Here is a 27,132-nt window from a genome sequence, read left to right on the forward strand (position 1 = left end):
ATGTGCTATGGAACAACGGTAGTTAGCATACCGGTAGCTAGATGGAGCTGTGTACCAGCCATTTGTTGTTACCACTACTCAGCCAGCTCGACCTGCACCCTGCACACACACACACACACACACACACACACACACACACACACACACACACACACACACACACACACACACACACACACACACACACACACACACACACACACACACACACACGTCAGAAGCTATGAAAGTCAACATTTCCATGATTTGGAGTCATAAAATCTAAAAACTTGGAAAAGTGTCCTCCACACACCACAGTGTTTCCTTGGCATGCTGACCTGCCTTTAAATACACTCTAAAAATCTTCTCTGTAACCCTGAAAAGTGGTTAAAGTATGCTATTCGTGTAGCCTATTATTGGCAAAATAGGCATGATTAGGTTGTATCAGATTTACACTCTTATTTTGAAATGTGAAGTTTGTGATATCATTAGCCTTGCAATCGGTCAGGAGAGGACTATCTGGTAGGCTACTAGCTAGTTCACTTTCAGCCAGTAGTGATTGACAACCCAGATTCAGAAGCTATTCCAGTACCACATACGGCAATTGACCTGGTTCACCTTACCTGTCCAATTCAACCAGGTGTTTGCTTAATTGGACAGGTATCTCCAGGTCATCTGGAATAGTATGTGGCACAGAACTGTAGCTTCTGGGTCCGTGTATCTCGTGGCCATTCGATTTCCGTTTCCAAATCGGAAAATAGAAAACAAAAAATAACTTGTTATCCGATTTTTGTTTTGGAAATCGGGAAACGAAAATCGGAAAACTAACCAATTTTCATTATCTGTTTCATTCTGTTACATGCGGGCAGGCTTGTAATTCAGAATAAAATTATGGCTTCGTTTTCCCATCACCTATTTTTTAATTACATGAACCGGAAGACTTGAGTGCCTGTCCAGCTTTCAGATCAAAGAACGTGCGAGCGCAGACCTAGGTCTGTCGGTGCGAATAGGTGCATTCGATATGTGTCAACGCATGCATGCGCATTTAGACAGCAATGCACCCTGGATGGAAAATGCTGCATGACGGTTAGATTTCCTGTCAAACTTCGAAATTTCGTCGACGTTGCGTTGACGAGGTGACATGTCACATGGTGTAAAACTATCGCGGGATGAATGCGGCTGCAGTCAGATCTTGCAACCTCTGCAGTTGCTTATCCCCTTCAACGCTCGTCGGCGGACTGCCTCCGAGGTCACGCGCCCATGAACTGGTTGGTCAACAACTCACTCACGTGTGTATATGGGTCTTGTCTCACACCTCTACACAAGTTTGCGAGGGTCCCCACTTCAGCTCCTCCTCACTGCCTGTCCCCCAACTCCTCACACGTGGTGTGTTAGTAGAGCAAACCGGTGCGAGCTCATCGTCTCGTTCATATTTGTGGCCGACTTTAAATGCGCTGTATTTAATAACACCCACATCGTGACAACAAGTTCTCGCTCACGTGCTTCCGTCAACGTTGGTCGACAGCAACAAAGTCGTATGGGCTTAGTGACATTCCCAACATCTGGCCAACATTGATTTGGGTTGCAGTCTTACCATTGCTAAGTCTGTCTTTTCAATTGTTTGTTTTTGTTATTTACCCTGGTATAATACCCCTGCATGTTTAAGTTTTCCAAACGGGAAACAAAATATGAGTGGTTTCTCATTTATTGTTTTCTCCATAAAAACAAAAATCGTCCGTTTCCTGATTTGAAAATGAAAATGGAATGGCCAGCACGTAGCCTACACGGACCCTTCTAAATCAGTGGTGTAGTCTATGTAGAACGCGGGTATACGGAGTATACCCACTTCTAAATTTCAGGGATTTCAGTATACCCACTTAAAATTGATTGATCCATTGTTTTGAATAGCACAAATATATACAGTATACCCACTTCAAACAATGCTCAAATATACAGTATACCCACCATAAAAAAGTAGACTACACCACTGTTCTGAATCCAGATTGCCCATCACACTGTCAGTCTGTGGATATTGAGCAGTTAATCCCTTAGCGCAGAGCCTATGTTATAACCTTCTATAGCCTACACGTCCCCAAATTTGTAATTGCTATGTCTTAATCTGTTACTTACGGCTCTCAGTAATGTCATAGCAATGTTGATATGATGTAGTTGAGTATTTTCAGCAAATAGTGAATAGGCCTGCAAGCGACCCCATCTGCACTAAGAGGCTACTGAGATGGGCTTACGATCACAAGGTTGCAGGTTTAAATCCCACCCTTCCACTCCCTACCACACACCATGGCTGAGGTGCCCTTGAGAAAGGCACCTAATCCCAAACAGCTGCAGGGTCTGTAACCAGAAGTCAATTTGGATAAAAGACTCAGCTAAGAGTAATGTAATAGCCTAATCAGGTAACTTTTTTTCATCATCATCCAAAATGGCTAGTAGAGGTTAATCTTACCTACACTTACACTCGCTAATGGGTCAGAGTGGCTAGTAGCCTAAGTCCTTTATGTAAGGTCTTTTCTACCAGCCAAACTGAAATTTCACCACCATTTGGCCAGTTGGCTGGTGTGAATTTAAAGCCCTGAATGTAATGAAATACTACAATAACGTTATTGGCTCACTGGCCATGAATTCCATGTTGAAATGGGGGGGGGGGGTGTATGATGGCAGAGGGACATTCTCATCTGACTCCCACCAGATGGCTGTTGCTCAGTGTAATGCCATGAGCTTGCCCTACTACATTTACCTGGCAAGAGTCTAGTTCAGGTTCTACAGTGAGTTGAAGGTGAAGATTGTGCACATCCCAGGAAAAGGTGCAGGACAAAGGCTGGCTGTAATTTTAGAGTCAGGACTTTCAACAGTTGTCTTCATCAGATTCTCTATGTAGATAGTCTGATGAAGACAACAGTTGAAAGGTTATCCTATCCTGCCATGGAATAAAGGGGGGGGAAAGGATTTTAAAGGGACACTGTGCAGGAAATGGTCAAAAAAGGTACTGCAACTATGCTGCTCATTGAAACTGGGTTGGCTATCACCAAATTTGATATTTACATGAAAGTTTACTAAGTAATAAACAAATATTTTCTAGTATGGTGCAAGTAGAGTCATTTTTGCAGCTAAAAATGGCTATTTTTGGAAATTCAAAATGGCGGACCATGGAGAAGATCCCCCTTTTTATGTATGAAAAGTGCAATTTTTCCAGTCATAATGAATATTTAGAATTTGATGGTGGTGGTAAGTATTCATGAAAAAGGTAACATTAGTGAATGGGCAGCATGAATTCTGGAAATAAATAACTAAAAATCTGAAATAGTGTCCCTTTAAGCGTGCAGACTCCTGACTCTAAAATTTGACTTCAATAGAGCTCTTCAGCGTTGACGTCAACTTGTATGCGGCGTTTGGACTTCCGGTTCCATGGCGATTTTTTACATTGCAAAACGCCATAGAGATTCAGGTTTGGCAAAAATATAAGTTGCACGCCAACAACGAACATTAGCGTGTCCCCGCATCCCTTTCTCATTAGTGGAACAGATCGTATCATCATGTTGGTGTATTCACATGTTAAATCATGACGATTTTAATTCAATATTGCTAACCCCTTTCTGATCATTAAAACTTCCGAACTACATACTCTCCTTTGGTTGCCATGGGTACAACCCTCCGCACGTACATGCCGGCGCCGCTTCTGTAGTCGCCAAAAGTTTCCAGGTTTAGCATATGGACGCAACATCGTATTTATGTCGAAGTTTGACACAAAATGATCAACCATGTCATACCTACAGCCTATTTTTAACACCCTCGACAGTTTGCGGGGGTTCGCTAAGCGCGTGCTTGCACTCGGAGCTTATTTGAAACTGGCCCCTATTCATTCCCAATGGAAGCCGGAAGCCGATACGAACCAGGAAGTCCTTAAATGCTAACATGAAAGACTACAATCTACTACATGCTTCCGCGTTACTGAAGAACTCTATAAAGGCTGCGACAGTCATTGTGATTCCGTGCAGAATGCATTGCTCACATAGTTGTGAACACTTGGTGGCAGCATAAGCCTGGTTACGTATGTCAAAGCCGTTTATACACGGCTCTGGGTTATGTCAGTTTGGCTGTACACAAACAGTAAAAAGTGTGGGGCTCAATGTTGGACAATGTTTTAGAGTGCTTTTTACTGACTGCATGGCTGCAAGAGAAACCATCCATTTCTAGCACATTCAGGTATGAGCTGCCATGTTTCCGGTGAAATAAGTGAAGTCATCTGGTCATGTAGTCAAGTTTTTACAGTACTTTAGAGTACACCCACCACCACCACCACCACCACCACCACACACACACACACATAACAAAGCAAAGCAGTAGCTACATCATGTCATATTTTGTCAAGACAATATTTTTTAATGAAACAACTTTCAATACATTATATTCACAGAATGCATAGTGTAAAAAGAATAAAATAATGAAAATAAATTGGCATAAAATGTAGTGGGCATTCAAATCGCGTGAATGTTCGGCACTAAAACAAAAGAAATGTAAATGCTTTAAAAAAAAAAGTTCATAATAGGTATTTGGTATTAACAGCAATGTAAAAAAAAATAATTCTTAACACAATAATAATATCATGATATCGTAAGCATAATATTGTAAACATAATATCATAAACATAAGATCGTAAACATATTCATCTTGTAAATCTCTGGTGGTTGGTGATTGCACGGTAGACCATCACAGCACACAGAAGAAAATGCAGTCTGGGCCGCCATGGTGCCACTATATGGACACCACAGTTATGGGGCAGTGTGGAGGAGGTCACTCCACTTTCCCTCATCTGTCTGTCCAGTTTGAGAACAGATCAGCTAAGGTTTACGCCAGTGTTCCTCAAACTTTTTTTCAGGCCAAGGACCACTTTGCCTCCCCAAAAATGTTCAGGGACCACCTGTCAACTGAATTGACAGTTAACGGGTGCTAATTTGACACTGCTGATTTCGATGCAGATTACTTACCGGTAATTCACATTAATTCACATTACATGCCTGTCTTGTTGTGGTGAAAATATGACAGCTATACATGCCTTTGAAATAATGTCACAAATATAGCCTACTCCTAGCTTGTCTTGAAAAAGTAGAAATCCCCTTGCGGACCACCTGAGCTCTGTCGCGGACCACTAGTGGTCCCCGGACCACACTTTGAGAATCACTGGTTTAAGCTATAGCCTACCCAGCCCTACAAAGCCTATTTTGGCAGACGAGGTAATTGATAAGGGCCCTACCAAATCTGCCCTCTAGGGGGGGCCCAGTCATGCTACAGTCAGAGCCGTACGGCTATGGCTACAGTACATACCAGCAAACATAATGCAAGAGGGTCCCATTTTAGCATTTCGCCCATGGCCCGTAAATGGTAGAACTGCTGCTGCCAGCTCATGAATGCTCCTGCTAATGTGTCCTGTCAGTGAGTAACAGGGCAGTGCAACTGCAACAGGTACAAATAGCTGAAGCTTACAGCTTCTGCCGACATAGTGGACATGTCCCGAACTCAGCGAACACCCTGTTAGCACATGGGAGGCACAGGCAGCGATGTCCACAGCGGGGGGCCAGACGAGCCTCGCTCACCAGACACACCACGCACAAGTCTTCTGGACTGGTCCCTGGAACCAAAAAGGTGTATAAGTCACACACATGTCTCACATGTGTCGTTTACTGTAAAAGCGTTTGACTTTTACTTAGTTAACCCTCTGAGGTCTAATTGCCCTTGAGAGGGCAATTTGACATGTCTCCAAAAACAAATCTGTAACTCTGTGAGTTTTTGTCATTGAAACATATAAGATACACCATTAGAAACCTCAGACCTTCCAGATTTCACATATATATATATATTGAATAAATTATATAGCTGGCCCAATTTTAAAAAAAGTGAAAAGAAATCTTCGCATATTCTGTACTCTCTGCCTGTAGCAGCCACACGTATAGCTATTTATAAGTAAAGTACTGGTGCTTGAGTGGCTATTCAGAGGTGACAACACGCCCCTTTCATCTAGGGTAAACACAGCCATGCTCCTCACTTGGCCACAGGACAAAGAGAGTGACAGGGGGGTGTGTTATCAGAGCACATGGAGATTGACAGGGGGGTGTGGGCCATTAGAGGTTTTTCACACCTATCTCATTAGTATTCAAATGAGACAGGCAGTGGCCTGACATAGTGTTTCTTTTTTGCATTTTGTATGAAAACAACAAAACATTTCTAAATGCCTTTTTTACTTTTATGCAGCCAACACATTTGTTTACAAGATTCAAACTTCAAAGGTCTTGGCTAGATATATTTATTGGGTGTTTTCTTGCACTTTTTGAAGACCTCTGAAACCTGTTTTTTTGTACAGTTGTGTTTATACTCAATTTAAATAAAACATGTTTGTATGACACCCAATTTTCTTTCAGATTATTTATTGTCAGGCTTTTCAGAATGCAACCATATATTTCACTTTTGCATAGATGCTTACTGTTAGTTGAAAATACTTGAAAATGTCAGGGTGGTGCAAGCAGCCTAAAAGCCTCTGAAAGGCCTTAGACCTCAGAGGGTTAAAATGTCAGGATCTCAATGCCTCTTATTCATTTGGCTAATACTGTATCTAACTTGACTCTAACCTGGTGTGAAAGGGGTGTTGTTCCTTTGGACCTCTGGGTGTTCCTTTAGTTTCTTCTGAGTCATCTCAGTCCTTCTCTGCAATGGAGGAGGGGTCTTCTCATATCTACATTCAAACGTGCTATGAGGAATAGGGCAGGACAATGTTCTTTTGAACAAATGGCGTCTTCCAGAGCCTGAAAGGTAGAAATGCAACCAAAAGATGAATCCATTACATCAAAACATTGGAAAAAAGAATCAAATTATCAGAAGTATGGAGAGTGTGCAATCTCACCGAGAAGGAGTATTGTGGTGGTTTGCCCGTAGACATCAAAGATGGCCCAGAGGGGTTGACTAAGGTTCAGAGAGGTCTCCTCACAGCCTTGTTTTCCAGTGGATGTCTTAAAACACAGCTGACCAGTTGAAGCCATCCAGAAGGTGACCATGATGCCAGGTGTGCAGTCATCTGTGGGCACTGGCAGGGCAGCGTACCCAGGCCTACTTGTCAGGTCGGGCACAGCAAGCGATGGTAGTGGGCCAGTGGTTGGGCACACGTTGGTGAAGCCTACCCTCATGGCACCTTCCCAGGCACGAAGGGTTCGCTCCACCTTGACCGTCACCTTCTCTTTTACCCTGATTGGGCGGCTGCTGAACACCAGGCCGTTCTGGAAGGTCTCCAAGTCTCTGGAGGCCCTGAGGTTTCCATGGCTGAGGGTGATATCCTTGCCCACGGCTCTAGGGTGGAAGGTTAGTGGGCCCAGACAGGCACGTCCACAGATGTGCTCACCTGTTTGACCGACAAATAAATGAAAGGGAAACGGAATAGAGATAAATGAGGTGAGCACAGGAAACTCTCTGATACAGTTGATCTACAACAAACAGCTGTATCTAAGTAACACAGGGACCTAGACAAATATGTGTATTACATACAGTACCTTATTGAAAAGAAGAATGTCAGGGCCCTAATTATTGCTCAAGCTGTAAACTGTATATTGCCATAGAATGTAGCTTGTAATTTGTAGGCAATTGCATTTACCTGAGTAATTGATTTAAAACCAAAACGTAACATGGTAAATGCTTTATTGTGTCCTAAAGCAGTTGATGTGAATAAAGACTGAGTGACAGGTTGGTGGGTGAATGTAATTATGTTCAAAAGAGCTTGTAAACTACATAATTGAATGTTTTTACTCGAATTAAAGAAAATACATTGTGAAAAAAAAGGTTACTGATCAAGGAAAAAAAGATTATTTGAGAAATTCTTTGACGACAAACTTGATGAGTTCCTCACTTGCTATCCCTTCACAGTAGGGCCACTGGCAAAGTATTCCAGAGGGAATTTCCACTTAACTACTGTAACTGTCACAGCATCACAAGCAACGCAGCTCAACTGTGGACTTTCTTTATCCTACCTTTAAAATCACACACCCTTTTCAAAGTGTAGGCTAATTGAAGGTAAGTTACTCTATTATTAAGAGGTATACATTGTACTTTTCCACAAATAGGTCTAAGTGTCAGAAAACATGCCAATAAAACAAGAACCATCCTGCATATGACATTTGTGGAAAGACAGATTTGACTGAACAGACCAAAGGACATCAAAATTCTTACCCTTCTCGGTCCTGGTCATCTTTTCTGCTGCAGTATTGCCACAACAGCTATTCAAATCTTGACCTTGGCTGTAGTTCAAATGGGTAAGGCACCGTGCTGTTAGGCCAGGGACCCTTGCTCGATTGTGGCCTGAGGTAATTTCACGATTTTTTCCAAGGCATCAAAAATATACTTTAAAAAATAAAATATCTTTTTAACATCTATTTAAAATATCTAAATGAAAATAAAGCTATTCAAATAGTTCCATGAGCAGATATTCCTCCAGTAAGGTGAACTCTCTGTCTCTGTTTCGCCATTGTGTAGGCCTAGACTATATATGAAGAGTTCAGATGCAAAACCCCCTAAGTGCCATTTCAGAAAATAATCTTAATTCATTTTTATTTAATACAAAGCTATCGAAATTGCATATTTTCTTACTTTATTTATGTAATATAACTATTTATATGTATTATCAAGTACAGGATTGTAAACCAAACCAACAAAGGGGTTCTCTAAAATTATAGAAGTGCCGATCTTCAGAAATGGAGTTAGGGGGTTTTGCATCTGAACTCTTCATATAGTTAGCTACTCAATTTCAGTTATGTTTTCAGTTATGACACACGTGACAAGAATACGCAAAGGGGCGTGGTTGAAAAAATGGGGCAAGCCGTTTAAAGTAAAGCTCTGTTTGACCACGTGCGAAGAAATAGTGTGTCAGTAAGACAGGAAGTCGGCATTTTATTGAATGGTAGTTTATGAGTTTGGCATAATAAAAGGAATAGCTCAAATCTCTATATTTTTCAGATTAAATGCCCAACTGCATGAATTGACATGTGAATAAGATTAAAAGACCACACTAACAGGGAGAGTGACACTTTGAATTACAGCGTCATAAAGCTGTGTAACCATATCCTGAGTAATTATACCATGGACTAAGCTCAGGTGGTGGCAGTCATAAAAAAGTACTACTGTGTGTCTACACTACAGTGAGAGATAACAATGGTATCACAAACTGCCAATAATCTCTAGAACTGTCATAGTGCTGCAGAGTGCATCCACACAGTGGCCCTCATTTATCAAACTTGCATAGAAACCATCGCAGAAATGAGTGCAGATCTCGTCGTACGACGAGGCTCACGTGAGATTGACTAAACATGCGTACCTCTCCAATCTCATTTTAAGAGCTAGCTAATCTAGGCCAGGTAGTGAGTCTGCATCCCACACCAGAGCTGCTGCACTGCAGGTTGCAGGTTCGAGATTGAGCCTGGACAGCACAGGAAGACCTATCACATGAGATGTCTTGTCCTGGCTCATGAAAATTAAACTAAAGTTCGCACACCAGCCTCCAGTTTCCTTTCATTTAATATGACGTTTCGGGCAGCATGCCCTTCATCTTCAAACCTGGTCTGATGAAGGGCATGCTGCCCTAAACGTCATATTATATGAAAAGAAACGAGAGCCTGGTGTGGGACTTAAGTTTCAATTTTCATTTGATTTTGCTAGTCCTGCACCCATTCTTTTTTTTTTTTTTTTACTGAACATGTCTTAATGGCTCATCACGGGAATTCCTCTAAACGATCTAATTTCAACATGAGTGATCCTTCTCACTCCTGGACCGGTTAAATATTAGCACCGGCTTATGTACATGCACTGATAAGAAAGCATCAGCACGTGATGTAGGCTAATTTCACTTTCAGTGAGCGTGAAAAATGAAAAAAAGGTTGCACCATGCATAGGTTTCTTTATTACATAGGTTTATTGCATACGTTTCTTTATTACTTTCAGTGAGCGATAACAATTTACTAATGACTGCATGGCATTGTTGAGGACATGTTGAATTTACATAGGCCTACATTCTAAATTGAATTATCTGTAAAAGCTTTTGATATGGATTGCCAATGGTATTTATTAAAAATACATTACACTAAACTTTGACGATGCTGTCATCCGAAGCAACTTAACTTTTACAGAGTATTGGTTTTAATATGCAATTAGTTAAGTTTTTGTTAGGAGCCTTGCTCACAGGCACTTCAGCCATATGAAGGTGGAGCCACAGGGTGGGATTCGGACTTGCAACATTGCACGTTTTATACCGTTTGACAACATTAGATACATCATACATCTGTGGGTTTGCATAAACTTACTCAATTTCAATGAGATTGATCAGAGGAAGGCCTCATTATTTGGTTTCACATAAAGCACCAGTTTTAAGTCATGGTTATTAACACATGATTTTACCTCTTTAAGTTAAGATTAAGTTAAGTACAGAACATTTTACGAGGCAGTTCTGCACATTACTATGGAGAGAGAACAGTATCAATATTAAGAAATGAATGTCACACCACTCACCAATATATTTCGTGATCCACAAACAAATGTAATAACATTCGCAAATATAATTCATACATTTCATGATCCACAAACAAATGTAACAACATTCACAAATATAATTCATGATGCACAAATGAATGTAACCCCATTCACAAATGCCAGCGCAGTTCTATTAATTTGCAAACCGATCTACATATATTCGCAAACCCTATACATATTTGTGACTTCCATTGTATTTGTGTGTGGATTTTTGAGACTGTCCTGACGGTATATGACACACAAATGTGCTCAGCCAATCACATCAGCCGGCGTTCGAGCGTAAGGTTGAAGACATTGCGCTTCTATTACGCAGAGAAGGCTACTAGTGCGAAGCCACCATAGATCTTTATACACCGATCAGAGGAAATAACCGGAAGTAGAGCCATTACTGAAGTGCTCCCTGACGTAAACTCGTAATTGAAGCGGATTCCCAGATTGACGCTCCCAACTCAGGACGCTCCCATTTCATCTCGCTCCCACTAGCCAGACTATCGGTACCACCGCCATATGACGGAGCCAGTTATCTTGTTGATGTTAGTTTTTTGTTTCTAACCCTAACCTTAACCCTAACCTTAACCCTAAACCTAACCCTAACCCTAAACCTAACCCTAAATTGCTTGTATGTGGCAGTATATGATAATACGTGAAATATAATCGGGTGGGACCGCACGTCCGGGAGTGATAGAAACACCTGGGACCGCACGTCCGGGAGCGATCTCAGTTGGGAGTCTCCATCCGCTTACCACTGAAGCGTATGAAGTTCCTGACTTTCACATCATCTTTGTACAAATATGTCTGGATCTGGACTAACGTGTGCCGTAATCGGATGTCACAATAACAGCAGAACGCTAAAAATGTGGAAAAAGAGCGTATGTGCGCTTCATAGTCCACAGTTTAAAGAGGATTGTCCTTGTTGTGTGCCCTACGGTGTAAACCGCTTCCCCGGCCGTGCTGAGGATGAAGACATTCGCAAGATATGGATTAAAAACGTACACCGAAAGGACTTTGCCCCCAAACAAGTATTCAATGGTATGTATTTTTATTTCTAGGTGGTTAGTGTAGTTAAGTAGGCCTATTGTAAGCCAGTGTCTATGTAACATAAACTGGTGGCAACAATTATTTAGCTTGGCTAGCTAACGCTAGTTACGATTATTTAGCATTCTTTCATTAATACCTAAGTTTCCCCAGGAGTGGGAAGAGCACCATGAGCCCCATGGGTTATCTGTTCTGTGTGTGTCATGGTACATGTGTGTGCTTATTTTCGATTATTTGTGTACGTGTGTGCCCTTTGAAAATGAAAATGTGACCCTGGCAACTTAGCTAATTCTTTTGTTATGCTAGCGGAGTTTTGGCAAGGCTAGCCAGGTTACACTGACTTTAATAAGAAGTCAGGCTAGGTTTTTGGTAGCACCATGAGCCCCATGGTTATCTGTGCTGTGTGCCATGGTACATTTTGTGTGATTATTTACGATTATTTGTGTATGTGTGCCCTTTGAAATGGAAATGTGACCCTGGCAATTTAGCTAATTCTTTTGTTATGCTTAGCGGAGTTTTTGGCAAAGCTAGCCAGGTCGTGTGACTGACTTCAATAAGTCAGGCTAGGTTTTGGTAGCTTTTGTTTTGTCCATAACCTAGCCCAATTTTATTTTCATCTCTTAAATCGACCACCATGTCTGTATTTGTAATAATGTTTGGCATTTTATTGGAAATAAAGTGGCGGGGACAAGCTAGGTTAATCTCAAAAGTGGTAGTGTCTGTGAGAATGACTGCAGCCATGGCAAAGATAATTTTCTGTTTCATGTGTAACAGTCAATTATATTTTTTATCGCATCTTATCCCACCCTCCTTAGGTGTGTGGAGTACACTTCCCTGACGGCAGACCAACGCAGGAACACCCATATCCCATAATATGGGATATGAATATAGTGTAAGTTTACATGTATTTAACAAATAACTTCAGTGCTTTTTTCTTAATTACCTTAACCATATGTTGTTAAAGTACTTTTGGAGCGATTTGCCTCCAGACGTTAGACTCTCTCCCATCTGCCACTACTTTTTAATCTAGGCTAAAAAAAAATGTTGTTATGCTTTCTCTCCTTAAGGCACTGCTTTTATGTAACTAAATTGCCTTTCAACACTTGTGTCTTATTATTCCATGCAAGAGTCTACATCTGCTAATTGTAATATAATGCAATGTGAAGTGACATTTAAAGTGTTCTGTAGGACAGTGGCGTTGTAATTAACTGTTTTAAAAGCTGTTGGTGTTTTTTGTTCCTTCTCATATTTATTCTCAGAAAGCACCATCATGTGGAAGACCACCCACAAAGAGGAGATGTCTCCAGCCCCCAACAGAGAGACCATGTGATGAGCCTCCTGTGACAAATTCTGATACCGAAGTAGGGCATAGCTTGGAGGATAGTCTGTCTCCACACCAATGTGATGTTGGCACTCAGTGGCCAGAGCGTAGTGATCATGATTATTGTTCGATGAAGTCAACAAAAGATGCAAGCACACAAACAGATCCTACACCATCACTGTCAGCTCATGACATGGATGATAAAGTGTCAAAATTTTACATTGGACTAGACATCATCAGCTTTTGGCAACTTTTGAACACCATCATTGGCTTTCTTCCACAGTCGAAGACGTTCAAATTAACAGTCCATGAACAGCTACTGCTGGTCCTAATGAGGCTTCGGCTTGGCTTAATGTTCACAGATTTGGGATCAGCAGAACTACAGCCTGTGATATGTTCGCAATGTGGAGAGCAACACTTTCCCAAGGGAAAATCTTTTTTTTGGCTCCCTCGAGACACTCTGAATAGAGTAAGACCCTCAAGTTTTCTTGAACACTATCCCAATGCAACATGCATCATAGATTGCACTGAAATATTTGTCCAAAGACCGAAGAACTTGGGGAAAAGAGCAAAAACATACAGCAACTATAAGCATCACAACACCTACAAAGTCCTCTATTGCATAGCCCCCCAATGGTTTTGTGATGTATTGTGTCAAAACTGTTTGGTGCCAGAGCTAGTGACATTTTTATCACAAAAAACTGTGGATTTCTGTCACATTTGATTTTTGGTGATCAGATTTTGACAGACCGGGGATTCACAATTGGAGATGTTCTTCCTCCAGGAGTGACATTGGCTATTCCAGCACTTACACGTTGATGTACACAACTATCAGAACAGGAAGTCACAAGAACCCGCCGTCTCGCCAATGTCCGAATTCATGTTGAACGTGCAATAAGAAGGTTAAAATGCTTCAAAATTTTGAGTAATGTAATTCCAGGTTGTTTAAAACATGTTGATGACATTTTGACTATTTGTGCAGGCCTGTGTAACCTTCTTGAAATCTTACAAACATGTTTGGCATACACTACACTTGTCCCTGTCTGTAGGCCTACATGTCAGCATCATCTTCCAACTTGTCAGCGATAATATGCCCAAGATATTTTGTACTGCTTGACACACAGTGATTGCCCTGACAGGTAAAACGTTGGAAAGACTTCCTGAACACAACACTTTTTTTGCATTGTACTGTATTTTTTTGCATTGTACTGTAGGCCTACATCAAACTCAACCCCAGAGCACACATTCAGAAGTTGCTGAAACTCAACAGTGCCGGGGGACATGGGCCTAATAACCAGATCATCAAATGGTTGAAAACGGTGCATGTGTTTTATTGTCTGTGTCTAAATCTCGTCATACATCCAGTGTGTTTTGTTTTTTTAACAGACGTGTTTTCACAATGACACTCTGAGAATTTACTTTTGGACAAAGTGTCTTGTGTATAAAATGGTGTGCAGACAGCCGGAGTGTGTGTGTTGCGTAAAGGAGCAAGTGCTTTGCAAAGATACCAGCTGAAAGTGTAATGCTTGACTTTTGATTAAGGTAAAGCAGCATGTGTTTAAGTTATAGTACCAACAACTGAACAATATGCTACTTTGGTTTAAGCATCGGCCTATTGTGTTTAAGCAGTAGCCTAGGCAAAAACTGTAACAAAGTAAAAACAAAACAAAGAAAATATAACTGGCGAATGAATTAAGAACCTGAATTTTCACCAGCATTTGACCGGTTGTTAATTTAAAACAGGCATGCATATATATCTATATCTATCTTTAGAAAATAGGCCTACGTTAACAACAGGGAATCTTTATCTTTTCAGGTCAAGGTGGCCTAAGGTGCTGGGGGAAACTCTCTCTCTAGGCTAGGCCTAATCAGAAAGCAAGGTGTGTGTGTGTGTGTTTTTTTTTTTAAACCTGTCATTAAAGGGACACTGCAAGATTTATAGTTGTTTATTTCCAGTATTCATGCTGCTCATTCAAAAACGTTTTTTCATGAATATTTACCACCACCATCACGTTCTAAGTATTCATTATGACTGGAAAATTGCACTTTCATACATGACAAAGGGGATCTTCTCCATTGTCTGCCATTTTGAATTTCCAGAAATAGCCATTTTTAGCTGCAAAAATGACTGTACTTGGGCCATAACAGAAAATCTGAGTTTATTATTTAGTAAACTTTCATGAAATATACTTTCATCAAATTTGGCAATAGGCAACCCAGTTACAATGAGCAGTATATAGTTGCAGTACCCTTTTTGATGAGTGGAGGTGCAAAACGCACACCAGAAACAGAGGTGCTGGCAACCAGAAAAAGCAATTGTAGAAGGAGAGAGGTGCCGCACACTCACAAGTTATATAAACAGTTTTTTTAATGTGACACACCCTTTTTGACCATTTCCTGCAGTGTGTCCCTCTAACTGATAAAATAAAGCCTTGTTGGCCTCAACATGTCATTAATTTCACCATGTAAAATTGTGCCTTGCAAGAACTGATATTTTGAGGCAGTGTTAAGACAGTGGGTTGCACCAGCTGATTGCTTAGGCTACTTAACCACAGCCCTTTTAGAAGACATCACCTCCCGTCCTCTCCTTGTGGTAGCGTCTCCAGCAATAAGTAAGGATTTGGCGCCCCTTAGTGGCAAGCTGTGCACCCAGCGATGAACAAACAGACTGCAAAACTCAGACAATCGCATATTATGTGGCAGAGGTAATGATAAAATGATGTCTGGTATAGTCAGGAGGTAAGTAAGCGTACCCATTAAGCCCACCAAAATCTAAATTTCTTTATTTTTCAATGATCTTCAAATATTTTTTTTGTGAAATAATTTGTTAAATAGTAAGATTTACCTCTCTTCTCAATGTTTGTCACTGAGTTGATGGATATTTCAAAGTACAATATGAAGATTTTTTACGAGAAAAGTGAAAAGTCTGACTGGGCTTAAATGGTACCATTGGTACCATTTAAGCCCACTTGTGTTCCAAATAAGCTCATATAGTTATTTCTCTATCAAAATACCTGGTGAGGTGTGTGAATTGAGTTTAAACAGTGGAGCCTACATGGCATAAATGGTTTCAGACCAAAAATGTAAGATTTGCTCAAAAAATAGTGCATAAAACCTAATTAAATATTACGGCATCTTTTACTTCATATACTTCATAAAATTCTTCATCCAAACAGAGAAATTTATTTTTTCTTATTGATTATTGTTAGTTCATTACATTACGCCTTTTAAACCAACAACTTGGTATTGTACAGCACTTTTTATGTCCCTCAAAGGCATTTTTCATAAGCATGCATGCAAACTTGCATGCATTTCAATGGGGTGTACCATTTAAGCCCACCTTGTACCCATTAAGCCCGCCTATACAAAAAGCTATTTTATGGAAATAATCAACTCCACAAAACATTTCATGATGCATTTCTTTAAAGACCAATGCCAAACAAACTGGAATATGCTTAGAATTCATACCTAACCACCTTAAGTCTTACGGTATAGTAAGATAAAGATGGTGTGTGGTTGTATCAAGAAAATATCGGCGTGTGCTCGCTCATAAAACACATCTTTCCATTTGAAGGGAAATGCTATAATTTAGTAAAACACTGCATGTATATATATAAAAATCATTACATTTACCTCTTAGTTTACTAAATATGAAAGTATTTTCAAAACATTTGACTTAAACTAGCTGATATTCTATGATTTCTGACATGTCCCAAAACAGCAAAGTTTTGAGGCAACTTCTTGTCAGTAGTCCTGAGACTGGATTCACTTGGACGGGAATAACTCGACGATAAAAAATGTGATTTGTTTGCAATAAAAAACATTTTGTCAGTTACTAAACCCTTTAATTGGATAGGGTGATGAACAACAAAATTCAGCTTTCCCCTTTCTTTAAATTGACCTCAAAGTTGAAAGTGGGCTTAAAGGGTACATGGGCTTAATGGGTACGCTTACCTTAATGAAAAAAGCCAGTATAACATTTCCCAATCAATATATGGGGGATAATGATTAATTAAATTGAATGTGTGACAGTGGCACCAGCTCTCTGTTAAGACTGGACACCACAGGTCAGCTCCTGTGTCTATTCCACAACACACTACAGCAAGATTTTACATTACATTACATTTCACTTAGCTGACGCTTTCATTTGTTCAAAGCGACTTACAACTATTATTTTTCAGGATATTGGTTACAGTCCCTGGAGCAATGTGGGGTTAGGTGCCTTGCTCAAGGGCACTTCAGCCATGGATGGAGGTGTAGGGAGAGGTCGTGGGGGATTCGAACCGGCAACCCCTAGATTGAAAGACCAACTCTCTAACCACTAGGCCATGGCTGCCCAGATTTCTCACAAAGAGCTGCATTGAAATGACATTAAGAACATTAGTAATTAATAACAAGTTGCCTAGTAAAAAACACACCAGCAAGAGTCATTTAGTGTATTGAGCACAAGTAGCTAGGTTGTTTTTCAGTTCAGCACATATAAAAACACCATCGAGTAAGCACACAGTATTGAACTATATTACATTCACTATCTGTATGCATTTTAATAACTGTGTAAATAAACAATTCAAAACCGCTAAGGTTAATTCATTTTCCTTTAGCACTTAAGCCTACAGTATACAGTATGTCATACCTTTGTCAGGTGCACTGATTCTCATTGATATGATGAGATTAGATAAAACTTTATTGTCTGTTACAACCATGAAACAGAAAATTGTCTTTGGCGTGACTTCAGTGATTCTCACAGACATTAGACAAGGCTTGACCAAAAAAAAAAAAAAAAGACGACCACACAATACATTCATGCTGCAGCTGGACAGTTCATATCTTGTTCAGTATGGTCACAGCTGAGGGGATGAAGGATTTCTTGAAAGATGATTGATATATACATATAACTGAACCAAGTGTTTCTGCACCGTATTGAACAATAATCCTCTCAACATTAATCCAAGTCTCTCTGTTGGGGGCTGGAGACATCTCCTCTTCGGGGGTGGTCTTCCACATGATAGTGCTTTCTGAGAATAAATATAAGAAGGAACAAAAAACACCAACAGCTTTTAAAACAGTTAATTACAACGCCACTGTCCTACAGAACACTTTAAATCTCACTTCACATTGCCTTATATTATAATTAGCAGATATAGACTCTTGCATGGAATAATAAGACACAAGTGTTGAAAGGCAATTTAGGTACATAAAAGCAGTGCCTAAAGGAGAGAAAGCATAACAACTAAGAGTCAAGAACTAAGTTAAGAAAATGTGTGTGTGTTTTCTTTTTAAGCCTAGATTAAAAAGTAGTGGCAGATGGGAGAGTCTCTAACGTCTGGAGGCAAATCGCTCCAAAAGTACTTTAACAACATATGAAGAGTTCAGATGCAAAACCCCCTAACTCCATTTCTGAAGACCTGTACGTCTATATTTTTAGAGAACCCTGTTGTTGGTTTGGTTTACATTCATGTACTTGATAATACATATAAAAAGTTATATTACATAAATACAATTTAAAAAATATGCAATTTTGATAGCTTTGTATTAAATAAAAATGAATTAAGATTATTTTCTGAAAAGGCACTTAGGGGGTTTTGCATCTGAACTCTTCATATGGTTAAGGTAATTACGAAAAAAAGCACTAAGTTATTTGTTATATACATGTAAACTTACACTATATTCATATCCCATATTAAATATGGGATATGGGTGTTCCTGCGTTGGTCTGCCGTCAGGGAAGTATACTCCACACACCTAAGGAGGGTGGGAATAAGATGAGATAAAAAACAAATATGCTTGACTGTTACACATGAAACAGAAAATTATCTTTGCCATGGCTGCAGTCATTCTCACAGACATTAGACAAAATACAGGACAAAGCAAGACATGTACACTGAGGTTGGATAGCGAAAATTATCTTTTGTTGAGGAAGGGTTACAGACATGGGTGTAATTTTCAGTCTGGGTGTTGGGGGACATGTCCATAGGCCTACCACTTTTGAGATTAACCTAGCTTGTCCCCGCCACTTTATTTCCAATAAAATGCCAAACATTATTACAAATACAGACATGGTGGTCGATTTAAGAGATGAAAATAAAATTGGGCTAGGTTATGGACAAAACAAAAGCTACCAAAACCTAGCCTGACTTATTGAAGTCAGTCACACGACCTGGCTAGCTTTGCCAAAAATCCGCTGGCATAACAAAAGAATTAGCTAAATTGCCAGGGTCACATTTCCATTTCAAAGGGCACACATACACAAACAATCGTAAATAATCACACAAATGTACCATGGCACACAGCACAGATAACCATGGGGCTCATGATGCTACCAAAACCTAGCCTGACTTCTTATTAAAGTCAGTGTAACCTGGCTAGCCTTGCCAAAACTCCGCTAGCATAACAAAAGAATTAGCTAAGTTGCCAGGGTCACATTTTCATTTCAAAGGGCACACACGTACACAAATAATCGAAAATAAGCACACAAATGTACCATGACACACAGAACAGATAACCATGGGGCTCATGGTGCTCTTCCCACTCCTGGGGAAACTTAGGTATTAATGAAAGAATGCTAAATAATCGTAACTAGCGTTAGCTAGCCAAGCTAAATAATTGTTGCCACCAGTTTATGTTACATAGACACTGGCTTACAATAGGCCTACTTAACTACACTAACCACCTAGAAATAAAAATACATACCATTGAATACTTGTTTGGGGGCAAAGTCCTTTCGGTGTACGTTTTTAATCCATATCTTGCGAATGTCTTCATCCTCAGCACGGCCGGGGAAGCGGTTTACACCGTAGGGCACACAACAAGGACAATCCTCTTTAAACTGTGGACTATGAAGCGCACATACGCTCTTTTTCCACATTTTTAGCGTTCTGCTGTTATTGTGACATCCGATTACGGCACACGTTAGTCCAGATCCAGACATATTTGTACAAAGATGATGTGAAAGTCAGGAACTGCATACGCTTCAATTACGAGTTTACGTCAGGGAGCACTTCAGTAATGGCTCTACTTCCGGTTATTTCCTCTGATCGGTGTATAAAGATCTATGGTGGCTTCGCACTAGTAGCCTTCTCTGCGTAATAGAAGCGCAATGTCTTCAACCTTACGCTCGAACGCCGGCTGATGTGATTGGCTGAGCACATTTGTGTGTCATATACCGTCAGGACAGTCTCAAAAATCCACACACAAATACAATGGAAGTCACAAATATGTATAGGGTTTGCGAATATATGTAGACCGGTTTGCAAATTAATAGAACTGCGCTGGCATTTGTGAATGGGGATACATTCATTTGTGCATCATGAATTATATTTGTGAATGTTGTTACATTTGTTTGTGGATCATGAAATGTATGAATTATATTTGTGAATGTCATTACTTTTGTTTGTGGATCACGAAATATATTGGTGAGTGGTGTGACATTCATTTCTTAATATTGATACTGTTCTATCTCCATACATTACAACCCTCAGAATGATATTCATATTCAGTAATGTAGACATAAACCAATGAAGTGAGTGTAGTTTCTCATTTTAAACCACCTAGATGCCCAAAAAACACCTCACACATGTACACACATGAGGTGTATAGGTGCACATGTAATACACTAAATGGTGTTTTACAATATGGATGGCAGGGCTGAAATGGGTCCAGAAAACAGCCTGGGCATTTTTGGCATAGACCAGCCCCCTGCTTTTCTACATGATCATGATTAGCTCAGTCCACTGTACAAATCCTTAAGTAGGCCTAGATGGAGCAATGGGCCAGCCCATCTCAATTTTGGAAAACAAGAAGAAACAATACAACAGCATCTGCCCCTGAGGACTGCCGGCCCACCGGGAAAATAACCCTGTATGCCAGATGACCAGCCCTGGCCTGATGGATGGCGACTCTTGATCACACAATAAAAAAAATGGGGTGTTAATGTTCCGGAGGAAATGTAGGCTATATATGACATGGAGATTTTACAACACTGGAGAGTCAGATTACTCTAACAGTGAGTTAAAAGCCAGTGTCAAATTTTGCAGCTGGCTAGTGTTTCAACTCTACAGCAAGATGATTAGGCTACTCCCACTCTGCTTCAGATGCATCAGTGTTCAATATATATTTTTAAAAGTTCTCATTCCAGTGCTAATATTAACAAAATATTTAGTAGAATCAATTCTGAAAATGTTACACCAAAGAGTAAAAATCTTTAACACTGGTATTTTTGCAGTGTATTTGCTTTGGCCATAATCTGATGAATTTACCATTAACAGATTATGATCAATTAAAATAAGAGCATCAAACAGATGGAAGACCTATCATTTGGTTTCCAATAAACAATCTTAGTTCTGTTGATGGTTAAATGATTAATGCTCCACTTGTGGCTTTGCTTGGGCACAATCCCTAGTGCTGAACAAAAAAGTAGGTTATTGCTATTCTGGTAATAGCATATTTATAACAGGAGCCATGACTTCACAGATTACACAGACACAGAGGAGGTAGCATGTCTCGGGAAATGTGAATGGAGGGATGGGGACGTGTGCAACAGCATTCTCAGCCAGGCTGAATGGTATTTGTCATCGCTCCAGATAGATCACGTCTCAGCTCCATTTCATTTCACTCCGCCGCCAACTGCTAAACAAAAAGTGGAAGTGGATGATGCATGAGGCGCAGAGGCGGACTTTCCATTAAGCAAACCTAGGCAATTGCCTAGGGCACCGACCAAATCTGTTCTCCATATGGGGCCCCAATTGTTACTCACGGTTAAGAGGCCAAAAAGCTTGATTTTAATTTGTCACTTACGTAAAGTCACCCAAGATATGAGACAAAACACTAAAGTACCACAAAAACACAGAATTGTATGTATAGTGACTTTTGAGGGCCCCAAAATGGCTAGATGAGGCAAAAGGGATTGTACCGGAGTTAACTTGTGATGTGAGTGTCAACTCACTGCAATGTGGCAGGGGCACCACCAGAAATGTTGGGCCCTATGAAAGATTCGAATTTTGTTAGTGCTTTTGGGCCCTCTTAAGGGCCGTTGTCAGTGCTTGGGCCCTTAGAATTTGTAACATCTTTCCCCCCCTAGCGGCACCCATGCAATGTGGTGTACAAAAATTGCAAGCTTCCTTTATAAAGAATAGTAATACATTTATGTTCCATGCAGGGCTCTAAATTGACACCATCCAAACGACCAAATGCTGCTGAAATCTCAGTCTGGCTGGTAGAAAAGATAAACTTACTCGCCACTTTGACCCATTAGTGAGTGTGTGTTTTTGGCTGGTAAGATTAACATCTACTAGCCATTTTGGCTGGTGATGAGTGATGGTGATGGTAATGAGGTTAATTTGGAGCCCTGCTTCCATGTAGGCCTACCTATTGAATGTAAGTGATCCATAATCTCAGGTCATGTCCCTTTACCAAGTTCATACCATATGACTACTGCAATTTTACATCAAAATCGGCTGATGGGTGAATGTGTCATATGTCATGTGATATGGTGTGTCTCTCTATTGCCACAGCAACCTATAGAACCCATTATGTTACAATAAGGTTTACAGTCAAACATTACGCTAGAATAGACATTCAGAAAGTAGTCAGAAAACAAAAAGGAATTTGGAATGCTTCAGGGTGTTAAACTTTTTTTCCTTGGTGCTCATCGGTGTGGGGACTCTCACACTCAGAAATCAGATTAAAATATGATTTGTAGTCAAGAATTCATAAGCTCCTCTCCGTAGTGCACACTTTTTACCGTAGGTAAACAATTATCTTGAGATTCCTCCAGTGACTCAGTCGAGTTGCTGCTGTCAAATTAATGATAATTTACCATGCTAAGAGGTTTCTTATCAACCCACCAAAATAATGTGAATTTTGAAGTATGTTGGTAAGTAGGGCCATGTGCATTGCTCCATGGATATTTGAGATTGGATTCATTTAGCATATGTCACGTTTGTTGATCTGAGGTTGGGGCTAGATAAAGATCACTTAGCACAGAGTTATGTTACACAAAACTCCTTGGCACATAATAATTGGGAAGAGGAAGACATGATACAATAGTATCTATTTCTGTGGAAAATTCAGTGCCCTCCACTCTTTATACAGTCCTGTAATGTAGGCCTTACTGTACAACAGTGCAGCAATGGAATGGAAATTTCCATTGGCTTCCATCGACTTGACCTTCCTGGAATCAGGATTCTTTTTCACATCGGGCAGGTGATCTGGAACAAAAACTGAAACTAGGTGGTAGCTCCAACCATGTTGATGTATCGCGCTGCACGTGCTCACTAGCATTTCTTTGGTAGCTCAGACCTAACCCACACAGTTATTGTTAGGGCTAAGTTATTAGCTATACTGTCATTTGTTTTGGTAGATTTGATACTTATTACACTTTTATATCTCATACTATATGTTATTATGTGTTGCACTCAAATGTCTGTTCTGCTCCGTTCTGCTCTGTTCTGCTCTGTTCTGCTCTGTTAATGCATGGGAAAGTGACAAAGGTATTGATACCTTTAGGTCCAAGTGCGTGAATAAATTGACAATAGGGCCTTAGATAATGCGTGGGGAACCTTTTTCATTCAAGGGGCCTCTTCAAATTTTATAAAGTCCTCCAACGGTTGTACTATGAACACAAAGCAGGATTTCCCCCTGCACTTTAGGATTATATTGAAGGCTGCCACCTTTACAACAGATCCCACTTTCACTAGGTCTCCTGAAAATCTTAATTGTATTGCATATGTAATTTCTAAGATTGTTTTCTAAAACATATCTCATGTGAAACTGCATAACATTAAAATTGTATCGGGGGCCGGACAAGATCGTAAACGGCCCTCGAGCCATAAGCTCCCCACCCATGCCTTAGATACATGTGAAAAAAACAGAGTTAAAGTAAAGCACATGACCAGGGTGGAGACAAAACAAACAAACGCGACAAGAACGAAACTGTAAAATCATAAAATAAGAGCACTTATCTTCTTCAAACACACACACTTTGTCATTCAAGTGCGTTAAGGTTTAGTGTCGCACTCAGAACTTCATGCAGTAGTATTTTATTTGAAGAACAATTCAGCTTATGCCTTCATCAGTGTTATTTTACTTTGTAAACAAGCCCAAATAAGGGTGGTGGCTAAGAGGCATTTAAACCATTCAAATCAACTTGTGCAGATCTTGTTATGCGTGTTGTCTGTTGTATACGGTATATATTTTTAGTTTAGTTTAGTTTAGTTTAGTTTAGTTTAGTTTAGTTTAGTTTAGTTTAGTTTAGTTTATTGCACATCTGGGGTCTGGTGGTGAAACACAATTTCAAACACTGTATAATGTCAGTTACATAGCCTACTGTTGAAGAGTTTCACAATAAGGAAGACATGACTTGACTTGGTTTAGACCTTTTTATAGTCAAGGGCAGGTCAGAACATGTCAGTGCCTTTGCCTTTATAGCAACTGTAGGATTAAGAAAAACAATTGGCCCCATTTCCTCCCATCTTGCCATGTGCCAAAATCGTAACTGGACCAACCTGCCAGCCACCTTGACGGTACAGTACACTACCCATCAAGCCTGATCTGTTCTGCAAAACAGAAAAACATCTTGATAGAAATCCCTGATTCGTCCTCATTGCAATCAGATAATGAAAAAATGTTGTAACAATACACCACTTGGTATCAGGATGATAAGACGGCACTCTTCTAAATATGTTCCATAACATACATGTAGCTTGTAGGTACAACTCCCATATACAGTAATGGAGATCGACAGCCATGCATACTGGACTACAACAAATGCCAGTCATTTTCAAACATGGATCATTTATTCGTCTGTACAGAAACTTGTTCTGTGCTATTGACAGTGCATCTGACAGAAACAAAACAAAAACACAAAAGACAAATACAATCAATCAATTTTGGAAGGAAAAACAAATTCTCCTCATTTTTGGGGTGCTTTGGGGTTCCTGATCATACATCAATAATAAAATTTGACCGCCCCCGGCCCCCCAAACAGATATTGGTATGTAGCCTCAAGGCAACACTGTGCATACAAAAACGTCAATGTTTTTTTTTAGTATTAGACATATTACTGGAACAAGGATAATACAAATAATTTTCCAAGTTTTGATGGTTTTTGATCAATCAACTGAACAAATGACATTTAAATTACCAAAAACATGAATCACTATCACATTGCTGATTAGAAAACAATGGGCAGAATATAAAAACACAACAAAAAATTATTTCTGAGGTTCGCTTTCTTCTGACACACCTTTATCTACTTGAATTCCAGTCTCAGTAGGGACTTTCCTGAACAGAGGCAACAGGTAGCACCTTTCCTTTACCCACACATCCTCTCTTAGATAGTTTACACACTGGTAATACTTGCATTTATACGCACACACACATACCCAAGCTCACACATACTCCCAACTGACCCCTGACCCCAGATCCCTGACCCCTAAAATATTGCAAACATAGTAAAAACTTCAGGAATGCATTATGCATTCATTTATGCACTAATACCGCAATGGGTGTTGTTGTGCACAGTGTTAAATGTACACACGGGGGGTTGAATGTCCAAGGAAACCAAGATCCCATCCATTTCAAGTCATTTCGCAACCATAGCCCATCATCCTTTTAACTGGCTAAATGTATTCCAAACTTATTTAATTGATCAACGTGAATTAATATCAATCTCCTGTATAGAAGATTGTAGTAAAACATTGACAGACCATTTATGCATACAAAAACAATTCCCTATACAAATTCAAATGCATTATATGGCTGAAAAAACTTGGCCTAACTGCACAGTGTTGCCTTGAGGCAGCGCACAAAAATATAAAGTTTTAACATATAAATAAAATCAAAATAAGTATTTAAACAATCCAAAGAGCTTCACTGTATATTTCTGCACATGCACATATTTTTTGGTATAACGTTATTCAATTTAAACATGTTAATAAAAAGTAAATATAATACCAATTAGTGGGCATGTGTTTCATGCGGCCTGACTTCCAGAGAGGGCTGTCCCATCCTCACACAAAAGCCCACACCCACTTCAAATCATCATTTGATTGGACAGAGATGTCTCACATAGTAGTTTTTGAAAAAAAATAGACCTATTTTTTTAAAGAGCCAGTCTGGGAGTCAAAATGTAATTTGTTGCCTCAAAGACACAGTATGGAGTAGAGGGTTATATACAATGGTACATGGAACATGACCATGGTGTCCAGTATATCTCATGAGGTCATCTCCTTCCATGCTGCATATGGGGATTTATTTTTAGAAATAAACACTGGTTTAAAATGAAAGTGAAAGAATGTTTGGGTGCAAGCAGAATCCTGCCATGCCTGTTTGTGTCTCTTAAGCCCAGACCGATTAAGATAAAAGCCTGTTGGTGGCAAGAAAACATGCAATGTTTATTTTGTTACGGGAACCCAACCCTAGAAAAAAGTGAAATGTTTTTGTTCATGTGTTGTTGTGGTTCATCCAGATCCGTGATGTGGTTAGTTAATGAAATGCCCTCATGGTTCTCCTAAAAGTTGTGGTGAAGAATCCGTTTAACTGTTATCTGAAGGGTTTTTTTTTCTTATCAGCATCTTTGTGCCCTGCAAGCAAGGATTTGCCCAGGCCAGCGTGTGCATTCCTACACTGGTTTCCATATTTCTGTCAGATCCACTGTAGTCAAAAATGAGACGAGAAACAGAGATACATTTCGGAAGCTTTATTTCTGAAGGCACATTTTGTGTTTGGCGGTAAGGCTCTGTTCGGAGGAAGTTCCCCAGCTTCTCCATGAGCTCCATGGAAGCCAAGACAGGGAACAGCAGCATCCTCAGGTGTAGTGCCTTCCATTTAGCTGGAAAGGCAACATACCCCCTAGAACAGTGGTTCCCAACCAATGGGTCGGGACCCAACCGATGGGTCGCCAAAGATCCACAGAGGGTCGCCAAAGATCCACAGAGGGTCGCCAAGACTTCTTGATTTTAAGGGGTTTCATTTTAAATACCTTAAGTAGCCGATGTTGAATAAATGTAAATGACAGAGCATTTATTCAAATATTGTATGCATAGAAGCAACAAAATGTAGGCCTAAATGTAAACATTTATTCTATATTTGACCAAAGACGATTAGGCCTAAAGGCATAACATAACTAAAATGAGTTTTCGCAGGAAACAGAGGGCATCATGTGACTCCCTGCACTCGTGCGGTTGGGTCACCAAAGCTTACAATGGTAAAACCATGAGTCCCTGAAGTGG

General features: G+C 40.0%; 1 protein-coding gene and 2 long non-coding RNA genes across 3 annotated transcripts; 1 reads left to right on the forward strand and 2 right to left on the reverse strand.

Moving 5' to 3' along the window:
* Positions 1-5,471: 5,471 nt before the first annotated feature.
* Positions 5,472-8,218, reverse strand: LOC134449835 (E3 ubiquitin-protein ligase NEURL3-like). The gene is made up of 4 exons (XM_063199943.1): positions 8,200-8,218; positions 6,887-7,378; positions 6,615-6,788; positions 5,472-5,620 (listed from the first exon to the last, which is right to left on the reverse strand). Exons 1-4 carry the CDS (start codon positions 8,216-8,218, stop codon positions 5,472-5,474), a joined length of 834 nt encoding a protein of 277 aa, XP_063056013.1.
* Positions 8,219-10,663: 2,445 nt separating this feature from the next.
* Positions 10,664-14,839, forward strand: LOC134448651 (uncharacterized). The gene is made up of 3 exons (XR_010034816.1): positions 10,664-11,577; positions 12,399-12,475; positions 12,843-14,839. It is a non-coding gene; the product is annotated as an uncharacterized LOC134448651 (long non-coding RNA).
* Positions 14,840-17,392: 2,553 nt separating this feature from the next.
* Positions 17,393-20,318, reverse strand: LOC134448652 (uncharacterized). Its single transcript, XR_010034817.1, has 3 exons — positions 19,595-20,318; positions 18,566-18,646; positions 17,393-17,919 (listed from the first exon to the last, which is right to left on the reverse strand). It is a non-coding gene; the product is annotated as an uncharacterized LOC134448652 (long non-coding RNA).
* Positions 20,319-27,132: the final 6,814 nt, after the last annotated feature.

This window comes from Engraulis encrasicolus, chromosome 5 (genome assembly GCF_034702125.1).
Source record: "Engraulis encrasicolus isolate BLACKSEA-1 chromosome 5, IST_EnEncr_1.0, whole genome shotgun sequence".
In the NCBI taxonomy this organism is placed as follows: Eukaryota; Metazoa; Chordata; class Actinopteri; order Clupeiformes; family Engraulidae; genus Engraulis; species Engraulis encrasicolus.

What these genes read in the sequence shown, in the direction of transcription:
- LOC134449835 (XM_063199943.1), bottom strand. An exon ending in CACCACAATACTCCTTCTCG is followed by an intron (nt 6,789 to 6,886) that starts GTGAGATTGCAC and finishes TCTACCTTTCAG; the next exon opens with GCTCTGGAAGACGCCATTTG. An exon ending in CAACACCCCTTTCACACCAG is followed by an intron (nt 5,621 to 6,614) that starts GTTAGAGTCAAG and finishes TTTTGGTTCCAG; the next exon opens with GGACCAGTCCAGAAGACTTG.